Below are 23,309 nucleotides of genomic sequence, written 5' to 3' on the forward strand. Positions count from 1 at the left end.
GACCCGAAGCGGGTAGCAGGCAGGAAAACTCTAGCCCACCGCCGCTATAACACCTCCGGCGCGAGGTGGTTGGGCACCGGTTATCCGTCGACCAGAGTCCACTGGCTCTCTATCGGAGAGTGAATGCGGTTGATGCTGTTCTGCTGCACCTGGAAGTCCGAACGCATGGGAGAGGAGGAAGGTAAAGAAATAAAATACAAGGTGTGTTTAGGATGCTCACCCAAGTACACCGACCGGGCGGGACTTGCGCTGGCGTTGAGATGCTGGTGGGCAAAACAAGTCGAGCATTTTTTTTCTACTGTAGTTTGCTTTTCTTCCAGTATGTGTTGCATTTACGAAGAGTATCAGGCTGCTCGTCCAGATGGTTGTCTAAATGAGGCCATGTTGCCTTCTTCGTCATGCTTGCGTGCAATTGTTATCCCGGTGGTGAATCCACATCTATCTTGTTACCTTGCTCATATTCATTCATTCTATCTTGCTACCTTAAGTGCTGCTTTTTTTCAACATATTTGTCACACTTTAATGTTTCAGATCGTAACACAATGTTAATATCTTCGACAACTCAAAAAGTATATATTTATTTTAATTAATATTTTATTTAACAAGGGTAAAATAGATAGATACAAATCTATCTGGCCCTACTTGATTGCTGGAAACCTGCAGGGTTTTCTGGTAGACAGCAAAATGTGTCGTTCCCATTAACCACAGGTGACTGACCAGGTTCTGAAGTAACAGAGCAACCCCAGACCATGACAGTGGCACCACCATATTTAACTGATGGGCACAATGTTGTTGTTGTTGTTGTTGTTTTTTTGTTTTTTTTAAGCAACTGCTAGTATTTTTACGGCAGATGTAATGGGCCACATAACTCCCAAAAAGTTTAACTTTAGTTTCGACAGTCCACAGAATATTACTCAAATGTCTTGGGGTTCAGCAAGTTGTTGTTGTGCTGACAAATGTGAGATGAGCTCATATATTTGTCTTAATTATTCAATTATACAAGCTCCCTAGGTAGCGACCCACTTACCTTGACTCGGGTAATGTAGCACTGAACTGATATAAGTCACTGTGTGTTTGTGTGTTAAGATCATAGAGATAGTCCGACAAAATGTAATGTTTGCACTATTGTGTGTTGTGTATTTGCTTGTCTTTTTTCTGTGCTATTAGAGTCTTTTAGTGGCCGTTGCAGACACCACAGTCTGCAATAATGAGCAAGTGAAGTGCTCCATAATAAAAAGACAAGGTGATAAATATGAATTAATGAAGAGCTGAGGTGGAAGGAGAGTGGAGAGACATTAGTGGCATCATCAACACTGCCCTCCTTGTCAAAAAGATCAATAAAACTATATTAGAGCAAAACATTGAATAATCAGTATATACAGGTAGTTTTAAGTGGTGGGCACTCAAAGATAATAAATATCTTATTTAGGTACAGTCATACAGTATATTTTTATTTGTTTGATGCCAATAGCCAACTGTGATCAGTTTGTCACATCAAATGGATAACTAAATTCCATGGTATATAGTCTACACAAATAATCAAATATATACACACAAATGCTCAGAAGGTGTTGTTACATTCCCATACCAATGATAAATTTGTCCTTAGTAGTCATGAGTTTTATGAAATTTTCACCTCAATAGCCATTACTGTGTTGTATATGTTTGCTTAGCGGGAATTACAGTTATTACCACTTTGCTTAACTGCAGTTACCAGTTTACATTGATATTATAATGTTATACTTCCACCGAGTAGTCATTAATCATTATAAGCAATTAATATATTGTTAGTTTTCGCCATAGTGATAGTCAGTAATAATTATTATTGTTACATTTTCACTCCTGAGTCATTACTATGTTGTTACAATTGACCAATACTCCTGTTCGATTCATTTAAACTATGTTGTAATGTCATGTAAAGCTTAAGACTACGATGGCCCGTGCTCTCCGAAGCAAAGCAACATATTGACTGATCATGATACAGTCCACTAACATCTCTTACTCAACCTCTCAATGCATTTATGTCTTCAAGGCCTCAGATGTAAAAGGAGCGAGTGATGTGCTTTTAGATGGATTAACTGTAAAATGTGCTTAAGTGAACTGTAATGCCTTGCTGTCTGTTGCTCCCACTTCTTCCTCCTCCACCTTTCCACTGAAGGTTTAATCAGCATTTCTTTCATGCAAGCCTGAATAAGCATTCCTAACACAGCTAATGGACTTCTTTCGGACAATACGTTAACTCCATTTTGAATGACGGGATGATAATGCTTTGCTTTGATTGACACTATTAGAGAGATATGACTTTGTTTATCTTTGTGGTTGTTGTGTAGTGTCTAACCGCACCGCATTGTACTTACTCCCCTTGTTCTGTATGGCAATCGCGTTGCAGCTGGAGGAAGTTTGCCCGTGTGTGCTGGGTGCAAACAAAGGATCTACGATGAACAGTATCTTCAGGCTCTCAACTCTGACTGGCACACCGTCTGCTTCAGGTACAATGCATGTATTAAGCTAGGGAGTCCATTCATGAAGCTACAATGCGTGTATGGAGTACTAAATATTGATTTTGTAAATAGTGCACTATAGCAGTGATTCTAAGTCACTACGTGGACTCTCTAGTGGTATATAAATAAAAATATATTGTATTGTATTGTACCTGAAATGATCACTGCCCGAATACAGTTCAGTAGTATTTAACTTTTACGTTATACAAAGTGTTACAACACTATATAGGAATAAAACCTGTGTCTTAGACGACTATGCTCACATATTTGAATGGTGGTCATGACTGTGTGTGTTTTTTTTTTTAGATGGTATTGATTTTAAAATATTTGCGAACCACTGCACTATTGGTACCACATTTCAGTTTCATGGATTTTGGTGCTTTGGGAAGCTGTCTGTGTTCAGCCTCAGAGATTTATGAGTATTTTGAAAAGACAAATGGAATGTTGCATTTATGTAAAGCACTTCAGGGTGCTTCTTCCACTCACATGCGCTCCCGAGGAGCCATTTTTACACTTTGATAGTGGTTGATGGTGGCGGTAAGTTGTCCAGTATGTCCTGAACACACGGAGCACATGTGCACGGATGGGTGGTGTTGAGTGCATGTGTGGCTTTGTGTGTACCAAATCTATTCATGCTTTCTGAACCATGTAATATGCACATAGAAATACACATGATTTAATTCATTAAGACTACAATAGAGAAATGCATACGTCAGGAAAGTAGTACCTTGACTTACGAGTTTAATTCATTCTGTAACCAAGCTCTTTACTTTACTTGTATATCAAATCAGTATCCTCCGTTGAAATGAAATGAACTGAAATGCCATCAAAGCATTCTGGCCTGCAAAGAAATGCACTTGTTTTTCTTTTTCTCGTGAATTTTTACTGCTGAGTCACGAGCCGGGAGGAAAGAGTGGCAAATGAAGAAAGAATGAATGAAAGAATGTCCAAAGCTTGTGATCATTTCAGTTAGGATAGACAGCGCCGCTGGTGCTCTTTCTATCGTGTTATTGATAAAATGTTCACGAAATGCAGGGGGAAAAAAAAGAAATCCCTAAAAATCTTTTGGTCAACCTGCCGATCGCTTCAACCGATGTAGTTACTCTACACACACATTCAATAAACGCTTCAGCCAGTTAATAGTAGATCGTTGTTCGCTCACTATCTTGCCACTCAACAGTTTAGGCCCACCTTTTAAAGGCACACACACATTGAAGGTCACAGTGTTGTATGCAGAATGTGAGGTTGGCGACCACAAGAGAACAAAAATAATAACTGAACTTCTCGTGCATTTCTTGGTTTTTATATCCAAATAACACCCGTAACCTGTGGCAACTTTGCATGTTTCGTCTATTGCTGGGCTGGTCTGTAATTGAACCCCCTCAATAAATGAGGTGTAACTATACTGTACAATGGCACTAGCCAAAAGTCACAGCAAGAATCTTTTTAGCGTTGTATGCGTGTCTTTAAGGGCATGGCCTTAAAAGTGACATCAGAATATGACTGCCAGTTAGTCTGCGTGTGAGTGTCAGGATGGCAGTTTTGACCTGCTGTACTGAATTGTAAGTGTTTTGAATTTGTATTTGTGTTTGACTCGTTATCCCGTTCAGGGTAATTGGATAGAGTTAAAAGAAATTTTAAAAAAGAAATTCACCAAGTACTGGCCCTTAACTGAAAAATTTGTAAGTCAAGGTAGCATTTTATATTGCTTTCCCAGCTTCGGTTCAGTTTCCGCCTTTCATACTACTTTACCTTCTCCTTTCACATTTAGTTTATCTGAGACGCTCAGCAAATTGACTCTCGCTGTGTGGAAAACTCAGCACTCAGTACGTCACGAGTGAGTTCCATCGGCGTGGTGGTCTGAATGGGTAACATGAGGAGGATATCTGGACGCGTGGCAGCAAATCCTTTGTGCGTGTGTGCCGGCCTCGCTTGTGAGTGCGTGTGTGTCTGTGTGTGTGCCTGTGGCTTCACAATCGATGTTCATTAATGGCTCTCTGCGCTGCTTTGTGTCTCTTTAAAGTAGGCTCTTGTCACCTATTCAGCCCTGAGTGTTGTCAGCTCCTTTACAATCATTTGCAGTGTCATGTATCAGCCATGAGCGTCTGTCCACTCTGCTTGAATAAATATCAACAAATGGAATGAATTAATGAGGTAAAAGCTAGAGTTGCGCTTATCATGGGCAACAATGTCATTCGTTCTTTTTTTTGCAGATTTATTTATTATATTACATGTACATACATACATATGTTTAGTTTTTTTCCTGGTGAAATTACTAAATAAAAAAAATTAAAGAAGATTTCTTCGCAAATGCAAACTAATATAATTTATCTGATGAAAAAATGACATCAATTGAGCTTGTTCTTGAAAAATGGAGCATGATCAGTCGGCTCTATGATTGCTTTAAGTACTATTACAATGTTTACCTCACAATCTATTAGATTCCACAACTAAATTGCTCTTTAAAACATAGTCAATATATTTGCAAATTTTAGTCTTAATACTGCTATTGCCGAATTATTACAGAATTAATGAATAAAGTGGTAAATGGGCTTTTACGATAGTGCTTTTGATTTTAATTGACCCAATTGAAGTGTTTGCAGATTGTTATCCTACATTTATTAGGTACATTCTAAAAGTTGCTTTTTTTTTTAATTAATTTTTTCCCTGGGTAACACATGTCAATTCTATAAAAATATGTGGTGTCGGTATAATTTACCTTTTGTTTTCTCATTTTAAGTGCCTAAAAAAGTTTGGTACATTTGAGATGATTTTCATGGATCCGCAATTGAAAGAGTTTTGCGCTAGTTCATGGTCTTAATTATTCAGTTGTTCAATGCAATGCTACCCGCCACCATGCTAGACAGTTGCTGCAGTGTTGAGGCTTCAAACTTCCCCTTGCCTTAACTAATCAAAACATACTTCTTGTCATTGTGGCCAAAAAATTCCACCTTTGTCTTGTATGACTCTAAAACCTTTCTCACACATTCCATTCTAAATTGAAGATGTCGATTTGAGAGATTCTTTCTTGCCAGGCTCTTTCTGAGTCCATGGTTTGCTTCCATGTGCGCAGTAACACATATCGTCATGGTAACTAAAAGTGTACTCGAAATTTACATGCGATTGAACTGCCCACACAAAACGTAAAAATGTGATTTCAACCACAGTGCTGCAAATATGTTGTATATTTGGAAGATGAAAGAAAGCCAAGTGCTTCCATAAAATGACTTAAAGACGCGTGTTATAATGTATAATTATTCCACTGTGGAAAAAGAGTCGCTCAAATTATTAGTTAAAGTCCTCCAGTTAATGTGACACTCTTACCTATTATGAGTGTTTGCAAACTTCTGATCACGACTGCCAGTAGGCAGGTGACTCCTCCCTCCTTGGAAGCTTATTTTTTCTTTAAATATGCATGCTGTGCCCTCTTGAAGTGGAGCATGTTATTTAACTGAAGGATGCTCTGTGAGCAAATTTGCCTAAAGGTGACAGGCGACAAAAATTTGTTTAGGTCTCCCAAAAAGAAAAAAAAAAGCATCGTAAGTAAGCCGGACTGTATTAATAATTGATATTGGTTTATTGACTTATTTTTTAATTACTATTACATCAGTGTTGTCAACATCGCCACCAGCATCAGTGCAACCGCATTAACGAATGTTGCTGATGATTGTCGGTCTTGTCAGTGCATAGTTTGTCCACCAGAGGGCACACTGCTACTCCCCTTTTGGAACAGAGCAGGCAAGTGAGTGTGGTAGTGTAGGACAAACGTTACAGGGACAAAATCTTCTACAACTCAGAGTCAGCAATCTTTGAAAGAAACAACTTGATTTTGGGCTTTATTTCAAAATGGAGGTGGTGGTTTTTCTCTTCAACATTGGAAACCTAAACCACACATAGGATATGTCCCATGAACTGTGTCATCTTGTTGAATTGGCATAACAGTAGTAACACTGAATAAAATCAAATCGAATAGAATGCCTTTATTGTCATTGTGCATCAGGTATGCACCGAATGGGCTGCCCCCTAGAAAAGATCATTTGTCCAATGTGTGTTTTTAAAATGTTTTGCAGCAGCTTGTTGTGGTGCAGTACTTCAATGCATCATATTGTTGCTATTTAATATTCGTCTTCCGTTTGCTGAGAGCATGTGTTCCATGTTGCAGTGATACTGCATTAAAGCGCAGCGGCGTCCGGCTGCATTAAAACTAACACAGCTTGACACCCGGCACTTTGACAGTCATCCCCAAGGACTGCAAAAGCTTTGGTTTGCACTTCTCTCCTCTCTGCATGGCTACAAAGTGTGCAGGGGAGATGGAATGTGTGTCTTCTGATCATAGAAGCAACTTACAGCATAAAAATGTTTGTTGCTGCTTTGAGACACTCATTCACACATTTTTTTTCTACATTAGAAAATGTCAAAACGATGTTGCTGTGGTAACAGTGAGGATCGCCACAGCAGGAGAGAAGAGAAAAGGCTGCAATGACTCAGCTGTTTCTGCTTGCAAACCAACTCTGCATGGCAACGCAAGCTGCAGCACACGGACACGAATTAGTGAAAGGAAGAAACCGATAAGCGGCATGTCCCCATAAGCTCTTTTTGCGACCAACCCTCAACTTGTTTTAGTATTGGCTGGGAAAAATGAATGTAACTAAACTGTATAGTGACTTGTAGATTTAGCATTTTGTACAATTGAAGGTTTTCTTGCCTAGCAGACTGTGCCACCCGGGTGCAGCTTGGTGTGAGCTACATTACAGTAGCGTTGCCACAGTGACCAGAGTTCCTCACAGCTTTCTTCCTCAATCGTTTGCTATCTTTTGACTCCACACATTTACATTCGCACGCAACATTATATTAATACATTTAACTTGAACTTTTTAACTATTGTAAAAATGTACCGTACATGGTTCCGAGGAATTTCAACATCTGTGAGGCAGTTTTTATGAAGGGCACATATTCTGGAAAATCTGCTTTTTCATTATTTGAATTAAAAAAATAATTGGGTTGCAGGGGCTGTTGCACTTAATGCAACCAAGCAAATCATTTGGATGAGCAAGAATTTAGCACATTTAAATAATACCACCCTTTTGAAACTGAGATTGTCTGTCCATTGGAAGCCACTTGGCACCTAGGCTGAGCAAATACAAAGATCCAAGCAAAACGTAGCAGGGGTTAAAAGTGTAATTTAAATGCATTTAAACTGTGCAGCAGGGGTAAAACAAAAAAAAAATATTCTACATGCTCTATCACAGATTCATTATAATATATCCGCGTACTAATCGACAAGTGTATTTCTGCAGCTTGGTGATGATATGCCAACTCTATGACTGAACATATAAAAAAAGCTTTTGCTGTCTTTATGTCTGCTCGCTTTTATAATCACTATATACATTTTTTTTTACATAAAGTACATTTCAAAGTATTCAAAGCACTTTTCAAAGTCCTTAAAGCGCCTCTTCTTTTCTTGCCACTTTTGTAATTAAGTCGCTTGCCTTTTTCAACCCTCCCCAGCTTCACCCCGGATGACTTTTGGCGTGATTCCTGCCATAGAAGCGAGCTGCGGTTTATTTGTACACCACAGGACCACCCCCTCGAAACAGGCTGATTTCACATGGTTGGGAAAAAAAAGACTATTTTGATGAAAGCATGTCACAGACATGTTACGACACCTGGGAAATGTTTGAAATTTGGCATGTCTGTTGAAGTTCAAACACAAGACAAACCTAAAAACTTTCAGAAAACAAATAACACAGTCTGTTTTTTTAATGAATATTACTCTCACTATTTCCTATTTTCTTAGAGATTGGGTCGGTCAAATCAGCGAATAATAGATATCCGTTGAAGTGCATTGAAAAATAGATATATTATTATTTTTAATCCCAAAAAGTCACGTTTTGACGGGTGTTATTTTAGTGTGTTTGCGAGGCTATTGAGATAGGAAAGGAGGAATCAAGGCGGAAATATGATAACCCCCCCCCCAAAAAAAATGATGTTTCAGTGGTGGAGCCCATGATGTCACAGAGTCAAGTGTGTTCTGTTCCCAGAGGACAGACCAACAACAGGAAGTAGTTGAGGCCAAAAAGGCAGCTGCACTGTGGGAGGAAACAAAGGAAGGGAGAAGCGGAGTTGAGAGTGTCATTGATGACAGTGACTGCCAGGCTGTGAGTCTCGTCACACTTTGCGAGGTCAGCATCAGCGCAGCGGACATGAGTGTGGCTTTTAAGTGTCAAAACGACACCTTCAGTCCTGTGGGGGAAATGTCAGCAAAGAATCAACACAGCAGGAGACAACTTCAGCACACCAAGTAAGTTGAATGGCTCAAGTGATGTGCGGGATTGACCTTTTTAACACGTTGAGGAGCTGAGCAGTGGAACTTCTGATGAGCTCTGCTTACTAATGTCCTTTTATCCACTTGATTCTAATCTTTAAAGAATGTAAATTTTATGCTTTGAATTTGTTCTGTTAATTATTATTTTTTTATCTGAATTATTGAAAAGCCCCCAAAAAGACATTAGTTTTTTTTCCATTACTCATACTTAGGTTATTTTATTGTATTCTGAAGTGTAATCTGTGGTGACTGATTAGTCAGGTGACAAACATTTGGCTTTGTTGCTTCATTTCCCTTTGTGGGTTAATATGCAAGTCATTTTAACTGATTTGAGTAAGGTGGCGAGGGAAAACATGCTTCAAAGTGTAAAATTAATTGCTTTCAGCCTCTGAAAAATATTTAGTCAGTCTTTCTATCCGAAGGTTGTGGCATCTGAAATGTGTCATTGTTAACATCACATTGGCAACTCACTTCCTAATTTTACCAGGTGTCACGTCAACTCTTAACTCATTCGCTCCCATTGACGAGTATATACGTCAAAAGGTCCATTCCTTTTACCGATGGGCTGGCCGTGAATGTTATGTCTGGATTCAAATAATTCAACAGGGTTATTGTCTTCCTCTTGTCTGTCATAGGTTGACGCCTATCATATGTGGTTTTTTTTATGCTGCTAAAGCTTCGTCATGTGTCTTCTGATGTTTTTATTCAAATTCAAATGATTTTCTTCTGCCAAACAGCATAGTGTTAAAAATGTGCAGTGTGAATGAAGCAGTATGTGTGTATGTAGCTTTCACAAAATTAGTCGGTAGCGGCACTTTCCGAGGAACAAAGTTTCTTTAAGAGAAACAAGTAACTTTTATCGATTTTCATAAAAACAAACATTGTGATGTGCCTAAATTGCATTTAGTAAAAGGTACTCAATAGTCAGTCATTATATCAAAACGTAGCAATACAATGACTCATTTACCTTACCATTGTCGTAAACAGAGGTGGGCATTTTGCAAAATCTTGCTGGTCCATCAGCAGCCAAGTAACTGTCCGTAATTCATTCAACTGAACTGTAATCATCAGTCAAGTCCGTCGGTCCGTCAGTCTGCCCCCTCCTGCCCCACTGAAAAAAAGCACAAAAAAAACCCACAGCAAAACAGCGGTGACGGTTATTGACGATTACACCGCCGGGTGAAAACCCACTTCCATCATTCATATCAGTCCGTCATTTTTTAAGAGTGTCCCATCATTCGTCAATCATCAGCAAATGACCTAAGATTAGCCTGGGAGTCTGTAGGATTTTTCATATTTTACTGGAAAGCTTAAATCAATTCTCTTGTTGATTATGCTAAAACCTTACTTCTCAAATATGCATCACTGCCTCATTTTGTTATGACCTATGATCGTCTCTAAACTAACATCAGGATAATAACAAAATTGTACTGAAATCACCAACTGTTTGTTGCTGGAAGCTTGGAGTGTCTGTGTTAACTGTCCTGGCCGGTTATGTGCAGTGTTCATATAAATCTCGCGAAAATGGACAGTGTCTGCTTTCAACTGTCTTGTATCTTTGGATGTTTCTTTGTATTCTGTAGCAATGTGGATTGCAGGTCAATTACAATCCATAAGTGTAGTTTCTTTCCTACTTCTTTTGGTTGAATTAAAATGGTCTGCTCTGTTGTATTCCAACAATGCCATGTCCTTTCCATAGTTCATTTTAGCTGATAGCACTTGCTGCAGAGGGAAAGAGTGAGTCGTCCATTTTGTCAATGTTTGATTTATAATCAACAAGTTGACGGACCTCTGGCATTACCATCGCCAATCCCATTTCGAAAATTACATTGTTCTACCTTGGTGGGAGATAGATTGTCTGTTTAAATCGTGTATCATGTGATTAATGCATGTTTATGATTCATTTACACGGCCATATTTGATGTCCATGCATTCTTGAACGAGGACAATCACGAGTCTAGTCACACACTAAAGTACAACACTAACATGTTAGTTGCACAAAAATTAAATGACTGTGAACAAAAGGACAAACTGGCTGCTTGTCCTCACCCGTCTCGGGGGTTAGCTAGAGTCTTTGCAAGATGACCGGGGAGAGGTGGTGCACATCCCTGGACTGGTCCCCAGCCAATCACAGGGCACATACTGCCTTCAAATAACCTAACGTATGTTTTTAGCGCGTGGGAGGAAGCCAGCGTTGCTACTTGGAGAAAACCCATTCTAGAACTGTAAGGACATGCAAACTCCATATACATATCGAAATTGTTGAATTTTAAAGACTACCGAAAATACTAGGATCTCAAATTACCTTTCCCCATTGAAATGAGTGGAAATACCATGAATCCATTCCAAACGTCCCGAAACTTGCAACAAAACATTTTGTGGCATGTTTTTTAATATAGCCATATTGTATGTAATAAAACTATTCATTAATGATGTGGTAAAATACAATGTAAACCATTTGAAAAGATTGTGCGTCAGAATTTCATGCATTCATTGTGCAGCTTGTTTTATTGTCTGTCTGCATGTGTTGCTGTACTAGTTGTGTTCAAAGGTTTGTTGCGTGGAAGATTTATACACAGGGATGCACATAAGCAGTGTGTGGGTGTGAACGAGGCTCGAGGTGCATGTGTACTGGAAGCGAGAGCAAGCGATGGGCTTGTTTTTGATGATAATAATAATAATGGCATTGCTCATTTAAATTTGCATTTGACGGTCAATTTCTATAAAATCGTATAATTCCAAACGAGAAAAAAAAAATCGACCAAATGACAACTCATGTTTCAAAAAACTTGTTCATCCGGTCTCTCTCAAGTCGAAGTACTACTGTACTTCTGAAGTTGACAAAAACATATAAAGATCAATTAAAAGATACTAGGATCTACACTTGACTGGGAATGGGTTCAGTTGCCATTTTTCCATAGTTTATCAAGTTAAGTAGTTAAATGGCGTCACGCAATGGAGATCTTGTTTGTCTGGCTGAATGAGTAACGTAAGTAAAATAATTTTAAAAAATAAAAGTAAAAAAAGAAACACCATGGCATATTTTAGAAACTAGTCCAATCACAACAAGCCTGACTCAAACCTTTCTCTAAATGCTGATGAGCAGACACTCTTCTGTCTCTCCTGAATCCCGCTGAACAGCCATCAGCTTCCAGAGCTTTCTCTGATTGTTCCCTAGCCAGTGAAACAAGTGAGAAGTTCCCAGACTGAGCTCGCAGCTTAACACTCACAAAGCAAAATGCTGCCGTGCACGGCCTTTACTCAAAGGCTGCCCAGACTCCTGTTTACCAGCTGAATAGTGCCACAAATACAGACATTGTCACCCTGTAGCGTCTGTTCGTGCCCCCGAGTTAAGGCAAGGCACTGCTGTTTAAAATGCACAGCTTATGATCCTCCGCTTGGTGTGAATTCTTCCAACGGAGTAAATGTTCAACCACGAACGCAGATTTTCACTCGATATTGCCAAGGTCACAGGAGTCTAAACCTCCGGGATTTCCTAGTTTAATACTGCCCAGTAGAGAGAAGGTGGAAGGTCAGCATGGTGAGCTAATGTCTGTTTTCGGACAGAAGGCTGACATCATTGCTGTGGCATTCTTGGTTGCCATGGAAAGAGAGAAAAGGTGAAAAGATGGGGTTCAAAACGGGGCACAGTGATCCTTGGATTTGTGTGAGAGCAGAGCGACATTAAAACTTGAATTCATTTGGCGAAATGATTTCCCATCAGGAGTATTATTGTCTGTGTTAAGGAATCCTGCTGGTATTTTCCGTCATGCAAATGTGAAGGTTTTGGCACAGATGCCGTAATCCCTTCAATTTGCATGATCCTATGGGCGGGAACAAAGATGTCTTCCCCGGGCAATGTGTGTGTGTGTGTGCGTGCATCTTTGTCGGTGGGGATTTCAGCTTTACAAGAAACAATAGTCACACAAAACTATATTCTTAGCAGCAGACACATGTGCTGTCATCACCATCAGTCAGATAAGTTGAAAAGGTCTTGGTATTATTATCTAGTCTTGTTTTCCCTCTTGTCCTTGACATAAATTGGCATATTGATCTGAACTCAGCAGCATTCCTGCATGCCTTGCAGATTGAGGTGATGGATGTCCCTCTGCGTGTTCTAGAAGATGATGGAAGCTTTAATAATTCATTAGTAGCCACATTTCTGTGTGTCTGGTTGTTTTCATGATGCTGTAGCGTTGTTTCACAACCTTTATTGCGCCAAGGCACATATTTTACATTGGGAAAAAAGCAAAAATCTCCCAAAACGTAAATGCACATTATGGAGCTTCTCGCATTTAGCCAAAGTTCCTCCTGTCACTATATGTCACTGGCATAGATAAACGAATGAGGAAATATCTGCTTTATTTTATTAGATTTAAACATTTTAATGCAACTGGTGTAAAGACGAAGAGGAAGGGGAACAATGTTATCTGAATCGAAAGTCAAGGGTGTGGGTGTGGATATGGGTGCGTGTCCTCGTAAATCTTTCAGATATACATCTGTCATCTGATGGCAATCCTTGGCTCACATTGAGCAGGTCCATTCGGTTCCATCCACTTCCTGCAGCAGTGTCAATGTGCACGTCACATAATGGCCCAGGGCAACAACTGTACACACAAACTTGCTTGAGCCTTAGCTTCCTCATGACACATTTGCCATCTGTCAAATAGAAGAGAACATTTTAATCATAAAAGCAAATAATAGACTTATTAGCGCATACTGGATGTTTTTGTTCTATCGTTATTTTCCCTTTGTCACCCAGCTTTGTTAAAGCCAAAACATTCTGCACATTTTCATTGCCTGTAACAAGTTTTCCTCATCCAACCGTCACTCATTCATATGAGCGAGGACAAATGAATCATGTTCAGTTTTGACCCTTCTGGCGATCCAGATGATTAATAGGATGCACAGATGTTCCAATATCTAATAACATTCCCTCTGGGGGCCTAATAAATATGAATGACGGAATGGGCAGATAAAGCGCATATGGAGGTCATTATGGATTTAGAAATGATTTTAACTGCTGCAGCACACGTACTCATGAAGGTAATTGTAGGTAAGAGTTATGGTAGATGTCTCATTAAAATGTAAAAAGTAATAACTGCTTTGTGGTGTGGAGTAAAACAAGACAAGGCCAAGCAGCTTTATTTTTCCCATATTTTGTGAAACATACGGTTTAAAGGCGTGCTTAAAATCCTTTAATTTTCTAAAAAAAAAAAAAAAATGACAAGAGTGCCTTGTAATGCCGTGCCCCCTACGTGTGTCTTTAATTTAAATTCCTTCCTATTACATACAACTTGTCATTCTCATCTGCAATTCCATTTCATACAGAAAGTAACTCAATGTGCTTCATATAATTTATCAAAGTAGAGCATTTAAAAACATTCCCAAACATAAGATCTGTTATATTCACAAACTTAATAAGAATCTGATTCCCCTTTTAAGCTTTCCATCTATTTAAAAGTGACTTTTTGCTCCAAACAAATAATGGTCAAGCAAACCATAACAAAAGAGAGGGAACATTTTAAAAAATATTTTGTGAAATCTGAAGTGGTTGAATTATCGTGGGGCGTTGCACCGTGGTTTCTTCCGGGTACTGTGGTTTTCCTCCCACATTCCAAAAACATACATGGCAGGTCTAATTGGACACTCTAAATTTCCCCTAGGTATGAGCGTGGGCGCAGATGGTTGTTCGTCCATGTGTGCCCTGCGATTGGCTGGCAACCAGTTCAGGGTGTACCCTGCCCAAAGCCCGAAGATTGCTGGGATCGGCTCCAGCACCTCCCGGGACCCTTGTGACGCGAAGTGGTACAGACAATGGATGGATGGCTTGCTACACTTGAGCACTTGGATGCTAGCAGCCACGCCACAAAATTATATAGCATACTCTATAATAATTCTGCCCCATTTCAACTATTTGAACTTTAAAATAATTTCCAAATTTAGAGCTTCCAACTGGTTCCAATTCATCACTTGTTTAAATTTTAAAAAAGTATTTTTTTTCCCCTCTTCTTAAGTCAATGACGTTTTTTGGTTTACCTGTGCGAGTTCTTCAGTAAGTTTTGACGTCATATTTTGTTGTTTATTTTTTTTAGAAATCCCATTCTCAGGGTCCTACAAAAGCAACTGTAATATCCAAGTCGAACTCATTTGCAGACCAAAATTGCAGCCTCAGTTACGACCAATCTCCAATTTTGTACAGTGCCCCTTAAGTGGGCAAAAGGAATGGAAAAAGGAATTTATTGCTCTGTCAGACACTTAAGTTAATTCCATTGAGGATTTCAGCAGGAGGCAGGCGACAGATTTAGATTTACCGACTTGACTTCTCCATTCCTATGGCCACAGCTATTGGCTGTTTTCAGGCCCCTGGGGGATCCCAGCTGGGTGTCTCAAATCTGTTCTGAGTCCCTTTTCCTTTTTCCATGGTCAGTAATTACATCTTATGATGCTTGTCTTTCACGAGTCATGTGCATTGAGTTCAACAAATCACCCCGGTTCTTGATATTTTCACATTTTGAATGTGCGTGTCCGCGTACGTTGGCGCATGCTTGTGTCGGTGGGTGCAAATGCATAAAGTCAAGACTCTTGGAGTATTTCATGGTGATAATCCTCTTACAGTCTATGCAACTGCAAATTCAGTCACGCAAAAAATACACAAATGGGAGCTTTTAGATGCACGCCCAAATTACTGCAATAATGACTGAATATAATCCGTTCCCCCCTCCACTAATGAAGTACTTGATTATATCCAGTTTTGAGATTCTTATCTTAAGGGCATCACAATCGGGTTGCCGCAAGTGTATTCACTAAGATATTTAGTTCTGCCGCTTCCAGCTACTGTATATATGTTTGCTTGGAAAATGAAAGCGATCACATTTGTCTCAGGACATGCAGGTTTGCAGTGTGTGTGCGTGTGCGTCTCATGGGAAGTTATTCAAGGGCGTAGGCTGAGGATAGTAAAGTAGCTTCTGTCTGGATGCTGCTGACATCTCCTGAAAGCCTTGACCCACTTCCAAATCTCATCCCACCAAATCTGCTGCCTACTGAAGCAACTCTGTCGTTGTGCTGTGAAGCATTGCATGCAGATGCTCAAGAGAGAGGGTGTGCCTGCGATGAAGCGCCGTGTGAATAAATTGTGTATTCATGCAGGGACTGCATGGCGAGTGCGAAACAGCATGCTTGCAGACAGACGACCTTGACCAAAGTCAAAGCATGAAAACTGCTGCACCAGCAAAGTTTATCAACACCTGCGCTGGTTTATAGCCAGACACATGAGGAACCAAGCTCAGGAATGCCAGTGAAGTGAGGAACGTGATCATGTGTGTTGGAAACTGGAAGGAAGTGGGGGAGACACTCACTTAGTCACAGCTGGTAGACTCACAGATTTAGACAGATTACGAACAAGAAAACATTTTTTTCACATGCACACATTAGTGTATTATACAAAGTGGGGATTAGCACACTTCAGTTTTGGACAAGCTGAAGTACTCAGGGTGTATTTTAAGGCTCTGTCTGCAGACAAAAGAGGAAAAAAATGTTCCAGTGGGAAATAGTTGTGAGTTTTAACTGATCTAAAGTTTTAATATGAAGGTCTCATTTGCATCCTACAATATGTGTTAATTTTGCATGTATTGTTCCTAATCCAATAATCAATTAGAAGCTACCTTAGCAAGAACCAAATTTGGTGCAAATCAATTTTTTACAGTTAAGTTTTGTTGTTGCTCTATGGTCACAATGCAACTACAATAGTCCAATATATTGTGGTGGATTCCAGTTCCAGAGTCACCTGTAGTAATGTCCAAATATGCGGCCTGCTTTGAACACATTATTGAAACACACTTAAACTTAACACAGCACGCTCATAATTCCGATTCCGACATGTGCGTCTGCACGTGCTGATTGCCTGTGTAAACTCTATAGATTTCATTTATTTCTTGTCTTTGTTAATGAATGGGACAGAGACCTTAAAAAAAAACTTGCGAATGACATTACAATTGCAAATACTGAGGAAAAAATAAATAAAAAATATTTTTCAAAATCAACCTTGTGACACAACGTGCCACGAGAATGAAGGCCTGCAACTCTTAAAGTCAAAAGCCCAAAGAAGACCTCGTAAAAATAATCGGACAAAAATCGGTGATATCACGGGGGCGTTGCCCAATAACTGCAATACGTCACAGGAGGACTAAGATGGATATAAATTGTAAACAAGTGCTCACTGTGCTACATCCACACGATTCATGAGCCACGCTGTCATGCACATACAGAAAGATATCAGAGTTTACACAATTATTCATTAAGAGATCAGTCTTGATCTTGCGGCTATAGTTTAATTTCTTTCTTCCTTTTGAAATGCTTGTGCCAAAATTTGGCATGTGACCCGGCGGAATTTGGCTAAATCCAGTCTTTTGCTTGTGAAGTTACAAGACAAGTCCAACCATACTTTTCTGGCCCTTGCTTTGAGCCAGCTGGAAACAGAAAAGATTCTTTCTTGAAAACATCCTTACACTTGATTGGTCTATCCAATCCCCCTAAACATCCCATTTGTCTTGTCCCTGGTCCATAAAACTGTGGCATCATTCACTCAGGTAAGTAATGGTCTCTTGGCCCAACCCAGAGGAGGAGGATTCATCAAATCAGCTATGTAAAATTGAAATGACCAGTAATATGCACACAGGTGTTGGTAAAATAAATATAAGACTGTATCGATGTAGCATTTTTTTTTTAATTCTGCACTCTAGTCGCTATGATGTTGCAGATGAAAGCATTGCTTTTGTCTTTGAGAAACAGTCAGAGTAGACACATGAGCACAAAGGCCCAGTCATAGCTGTGTGTTTTTATGTGATCTCATTTGTCTTGTCTGCCCACCTCATTGGTGGAACCTGTGATAGTCCTTCCTTACAAAGACGCACATTTTCACCGCCAGGACTATCTTTTGGGTTTTCGTAAAATGTAAACGTCAAGGACATTGAAACAGCAGATTCGTTTGGCTTTCACCCTGCCGGTGTTGGACTCAGATGTTGAAAAATGATGCAGTGAGGCAAGTTTTCAGTAAGATAATTGTCAACAATAAACATGACTTTCATGTTTATATCCAAGAAAGTAAGACACAGTCATATTTCTCCATTGAATACAATGTTTCGAGAGTGTTGCACATCGATAAGAACCAAATGAGAATATATTCTTATTTTTCCTCAAAGGTGTAATTTTCTTTTGTATTTTCTTTGTTAGGTGCTGTGAGTGCAGCAGCTCGCTGTCCCACTGGTACTATGAAAAAGATGGACGTCTCTTCTGTAAAAATGACTACTGGGCCAAGTTTGGGGAGCTGTGCCATGGCTGCAATGACCTTATCACCACTGGCCTCATTATGGTAAGAGGATTATACTGCTAACACTCATCTTTCTGTCCCTCCAGGGCATTGGTTTATACAGTACTTCGCCATACATTTTTTTTTCCAAGCTTTTAACTTGCTCAAAAAATACATTTTTGTCAAGATTGGAGAATAAATCCTTGTGGAGTTTGTGATGAAGGGAAGAAATACAATTTGCCAGGCTCGAAAGTAGATATGAAAATGAGGATTAAAAGGGCAACGTGTAGTCAGTCTACTCTGAGTTCAGATAAGAAGTTTATTATAATGGAAGTGATTTGCATTCTCCGAGTGTCACTCAGTTTATAGTTATAACTTTTTGCGCGAACGCTAAATAATTATGCAAATAAATGCTTTTGTGTTTGAATTCATGTGTATTGTCTGACACATAGGAAATGGATGCCTCAAATAAAACAGGCTAGAGTCACTACACTTGATGAAATACAGTAGCTTGATTGACATGTAGTGTGTGCGCGTGTCTCCTTTGCTGTGCCATCTCAATAATTTAACATTGCTTAAGTGCAGTGGTTACAAAACAGTTTTTGCACTGCCGACCCATTTGGAGATGAAATTATTTTCGGCCGCCTCAACCTGTGGTGCAGGGTTCGAGTCCAGGCTGCGGCCTTCCTGTGTGGAGTTTGCATGTTCTCCCCGTGCCTATGTGGGTTTTCTCTGGGTACTCTGGTTTCTTCCCACATTCCAAAAACATGCATGGTCGGTTGATTGGACACTCCAAATTGTCCCTAGGTGTGAGTGTGAGCGTGGATGGTTGTTCGTCTTTGTGTGCCCTGCGATTGGCTGGCAGCCAGTTCAGGATGTAACCCGCCTACTGCCTGAAGACAGCTGAGATAGGCTCCAGCTCGCCCCGTGACCCTTGTGAGGATAAACCGTTTGGATAATGGGTGGATATTATTGGTATAGGTACTATTTCCAGTGGACTTTGTCTTTAAGGCTTCAAGTGAAGGGCAAATAGTAGTCACATTCCTAAATTCTACTGCTTTTGTTCCACTCAACTTTTTATAAGCTAACAAGTTTCTCCACACAGTTTGCAATGTTATCACAGTCTTGCATTACTTGTCTGATAGTTAAATCAACCTAATTATTAGGCTAACCGCAAATTGAGCCACTTGACTTTGACTGTAAGTGTAATTTGGTTCAGCAAAAATTTAGTTTATTATCGCTCATCATCTTAAAACAACACTCATTATTTGAGGGTGTACAGTTACAGTAATATAATTTAGGAATTTAAAGAGGCTCTTTGTAATTTTTTCAATCAGGCTTTAGTCTTCCTGCAAATAAAGTTGGGATAACTGACTTTGGCTGCATTTTGATAGACAGTTCTCATTCTCATTCATTTTAAGATGCATGTCAAATGATTACCAAAAGTCACCCAGAGTGTTACAATACTGGCAAAAATAGTCAAGCAATAGCAATCAGTCAATTAACCAATTTTTAATTTTTACCACAGTCACTCAAGAGGATGCCTACTTACCATACAATGCTCATAAACCCCACCTCCACAGTATGCACTTGTGAAAATGTGTTGGTTTTTCTCATCGGCGTCTGTAGAGAGCAGTAACTCACTTGTCAGATACCACTCAAGTCGTTTATGACCGTTCCTGATGATATATGTGCACAACGAAGACTTTCACTATAGTAATTGAATTACCGTATATCCTGTCCCACCCTCACTCTTCTGGTATTGTTTTTCTTTGAGTTGACAAATCTGCAGACGTAATAAAAAGCTGCAATTGCAAAAAAGAATGCCAAACAATGGAATTAGATTTGTATCTCAGTGGTTCATGATGAGGAATTATCTCCATTCTTAACAGTAAATGTCATGAAAACGTGTTTTAGTTGCATATTTTCCCCACTTCAAAATCACTGAGCAAATTAAAAGATCAGAGAAAGATAACCATGAATAGATTTTTTTTTTAATGGTGGTTGGATTTATTAAGGGGAGGGGAAGCATTCAAAGTAGGTCTGCCAAGATTAGTCGACCAATCTTGACAAAATCAACATTGCAGACAATTTAATTGTTGAAACAGATGTAATGCTTCATCTACTGTTTCAGGTGCAGGAATAATAACTCATATTTTTTTTGATACAATAAAATGGCTGCATGGGAATAAGATCCATACAGACACAGGCAAAGGTCAGGAATACCGTTGATCTATGTAAGCAGAGTAACAAGACATCAAAGCTTGAGAACTGTCAAAATGGCGGCTCTGGGAGTTCTAGTGTTTAACAAAGATGCAGGTTTGACAGCTGCATTATTACATTGGTAGGAAGAAAAAATGTTGAGAACAGACTTTGTTGCTATCTGTAACTACAAATGTACCCCTGTAATTATTAATAAACCACTGCCTCATCTGCTCATCAAAGCAGAGTTACTCCGTGAAGAACCTGAATATCTGCGCGGGTACACAGCAATTATAGCTTAATGTCCTGTCTTGACTAATACACGCAACCAGTTAGTTTATCCGATCTTTACATTTGTTTGGTTGTCTTCAACGTTAAAGTGGAGAAACTGTTTAAAAAAAAAAGTGGCAAATACTTTTTCCATGTCACTACACAATATTTGAGTTAGTATTTCAACCTCAAAAGTTTTGTTTATTTGGCACAATCAGTGCTGTTGCATTTAAATGTTGGTACTTTCTTGGGGATATTTTTAATTTGTTTATCATCTCAAATACCCAAAGAGTGGAGTGTGAAATCTAAAGTCACAAGATTTGTCAGTGAATGAAAATCCAAATCACATGCAGTGCAAGTCACATCATGTACTTTCTACTTGTTGTTTCTGTTTTGCTCTGAAATGAACTAGCTGGGCTCTGTGTGTGTGTGTGTGTCTCATTCGTAATTCAAGGACAATAGGAAGAAATTCTAAATCATTTGCAGTAAATTGCATCATTATCAGTTTGTGTGAGTGTATATACGTATAACAAATGACAAATTCAACGTGTTCATAAGTAAACTATAATCCATAAAATATTTGGTTTACAAAACAGCATCCTGTTGTTTTTATGTTTGGTACTTTTAATTTCACTTTCCTTATCGTGGGTGGTACACGAACACACAGAGTACGTGTGCTTCAAAATGGGAAACTGTGGCCTTCAGATTAACCAACGGAAATTCCCAGACGTGAGACGTAATATTGTAACCTTCTGTGGGTGTGAGACGTGTGTGCGTTTCATGGAATGTGTTTGTGATGCCTAACGACATGGAAACATACAGTCTTGGCTTTTCATTGTTAAGAAATTGTATTTGATGAAATGTGGTTATCTGATGAATTCTTGTAGTCCTGCATAAAATGATCATTTCAATACTGGTATGCGATGTGAATGAAGATGGTGATAGTTAAAAAACACTTGGCTTTTTGGAAGTCATTACACACTTTCCTGTGCAAACTTTCTGAATACAAAATACTATACTAACGTATGCTCCAAAACAACAATTGTAACACTGTAGCATTAATGGGAGCACTGAATTTACTTATTTTTAAAGAACTTGTGCTTTTGAACTCATCTCAGCAAAAATGCTCAGTCGATCACCCTACGACTGAAACCATGTAAAAACAGCACAGCAAATTGTCGCTGTCCTGTGAAAAACACGTATGTCCATTTTTTTCCGATTTTTATTTTTACATGAATGAGACATACTGAGGCTAATGTTAACATATCCTGAAAGGTGTCCAGGCTACTTCACCTTTATTATACGCCATTAAAGTAGTAGGTGATCTAAGGTTAGAACGGACAAGGAGACTCTAATTAGAATCTCCTCTTTCCTACGTCAGTACACCATCAAAATATTAGTAAAATTAGTGCATGAGTCAGATGTTTTTAAGCAGTTCCCCTTTCCGTAAGAATTTGTGACGATCATCTGCAAACTAAAAACCCAGATGGCAGATCGGTTTCACTTCTCAAATGTCGTTTGATTCCTACCTTATTCTATGGAAGATTTCATAAGGTCTATTTTAGATGTTTTTACATTTAAAATGAATAATTACCGTATATTTTTTAGTATATGTATTCTATTTATAATTTTTCATGACCGTCTTCTGGCCACATGACTATTGGTCAGAAATAAAAAGCAGTCATAATTGTTATAGGCCTATTCCCCCAAGAAATTCACAAAAAGTTCCTTGGTCTTTCAATAACTTGTCTGTGACATGCTTTTAAAATATCTCCAAATATCCCACAGATAAATAATTAGTGAACACTTTGCTTTGTGTTTCATGTTTCATGTATGAAGTGAGGCAATTTTTCGCAGGATCTTGCAGGGCCAATGACAAGTCTATTTTTTGTTACCTTGTGACTGGTGACAGAGACCCTTGACTATAGTGGCTTCTACTTGCGGAAGCACACAGCCCAGAGTTTGGAGTAATTTGAGCACACATCGAGACAAGAGGCTATTTTATTTACTCATACAAGAAGCACGTCTACACTAAGTGTGTGTACAGTATTTGTCACATTGACACACCAACAAATATGAATAATCTCCACCGCCACTGCATCGACACTTTCCCAGAGGAACCAAGTCTGTGACAGCTCTCAGTACAGGCAACAAATCTTGATCCACCAGTGCTCACCTTTACCATTTGAGGTGAATGCATTTTTTTAGGTGGTGTGGGGCACTAAATTAGCCGCATATTATTGCACGTTTTCAGAAAAAGGCCATCAATATAAAGATTTACTTTATTATTTAATTCTCATTTGAAGGCTGACCCAGGCACTCAGAGACACAGTTCTTTTATGTATAAAGCAAAATTTCCGTAATAGATCCCCTTTAAATTTTCTTTTTGAATAGTAGATTCTAGAATTCCTACTTTTGAGAAGCCGACTCAAAAGCCAAAGACAGAGCATCGCTTGTAACTTATTCATGAATCCTCAGCCGCCACATATCTGCAGAAGTGATGTGCAGTGCGTCTGGCTGCCTATTAATACCTCAGCATTGAGATGGCCTTGAGCTCGCGCCTATAACAAGGGGGCGGGGTCAGCGCGCTGAGTAGACAAGGACAAGTGAGACGTTGATTTGGCGTAGGAGTGACACAGCAGTGCGATAGAGATTGGACGAGAGAGGAAGGACAGTGATAATAAGATTAGCGGATCTCACTCGT

General features: G+C 39.2%; 1 protein-coding gene across 2 annotated transcripts in view; it reads left to right on the top strand.

The window, feature by feature from the left end:
- The window catches only part of limk1a (LIM domain kinase 1a), a 39,393-nt gene continuing 16,084 nt past the window's right edge, over nt 1–23,309 (top strand). The window contains exons 1-3 of one of the 2 annotated variants that reach the window (XM_088300706.1): nt 1–181; nt 2,390–2,489; nt 18,058–18,196. In XM_088300706.1, coding sequence (XP_088156832.1) covers nt 124–181; nt 2,390–2,489; nt 18,058–18,196 — 297 coding nt within the window. In that variant the 5' untranslated portion in view covers nt 1–123. Of the gene's footprint in view, nt 182–2,389; nt 2,490–8,635; nt 8,803–18,057; nt 18,197–23,309 lie in introns of those variants that run through there. The other variant, XM_088300707.1, reaches the window with a different exon arrangement.

Source organism: Idiotropiscis lumnitzeri, chromosome 7 (genome assembly GCF_059441095.1).
Source record: "Idiotropiscis lumnitzeri isolate Australia: NSW breed Sydney's pygmy pipehorse chromosome 7, RoL_Ilum_1.0, whole genome shotgun sequence".
NCBI classification, from domain to species: Eukaryota; Metazoa; Chordata; class Actinopteri; order Syngnathiformes; family Syngnathidae; genus Idiotropiscis; species Idiotropiscis lumnitzeri.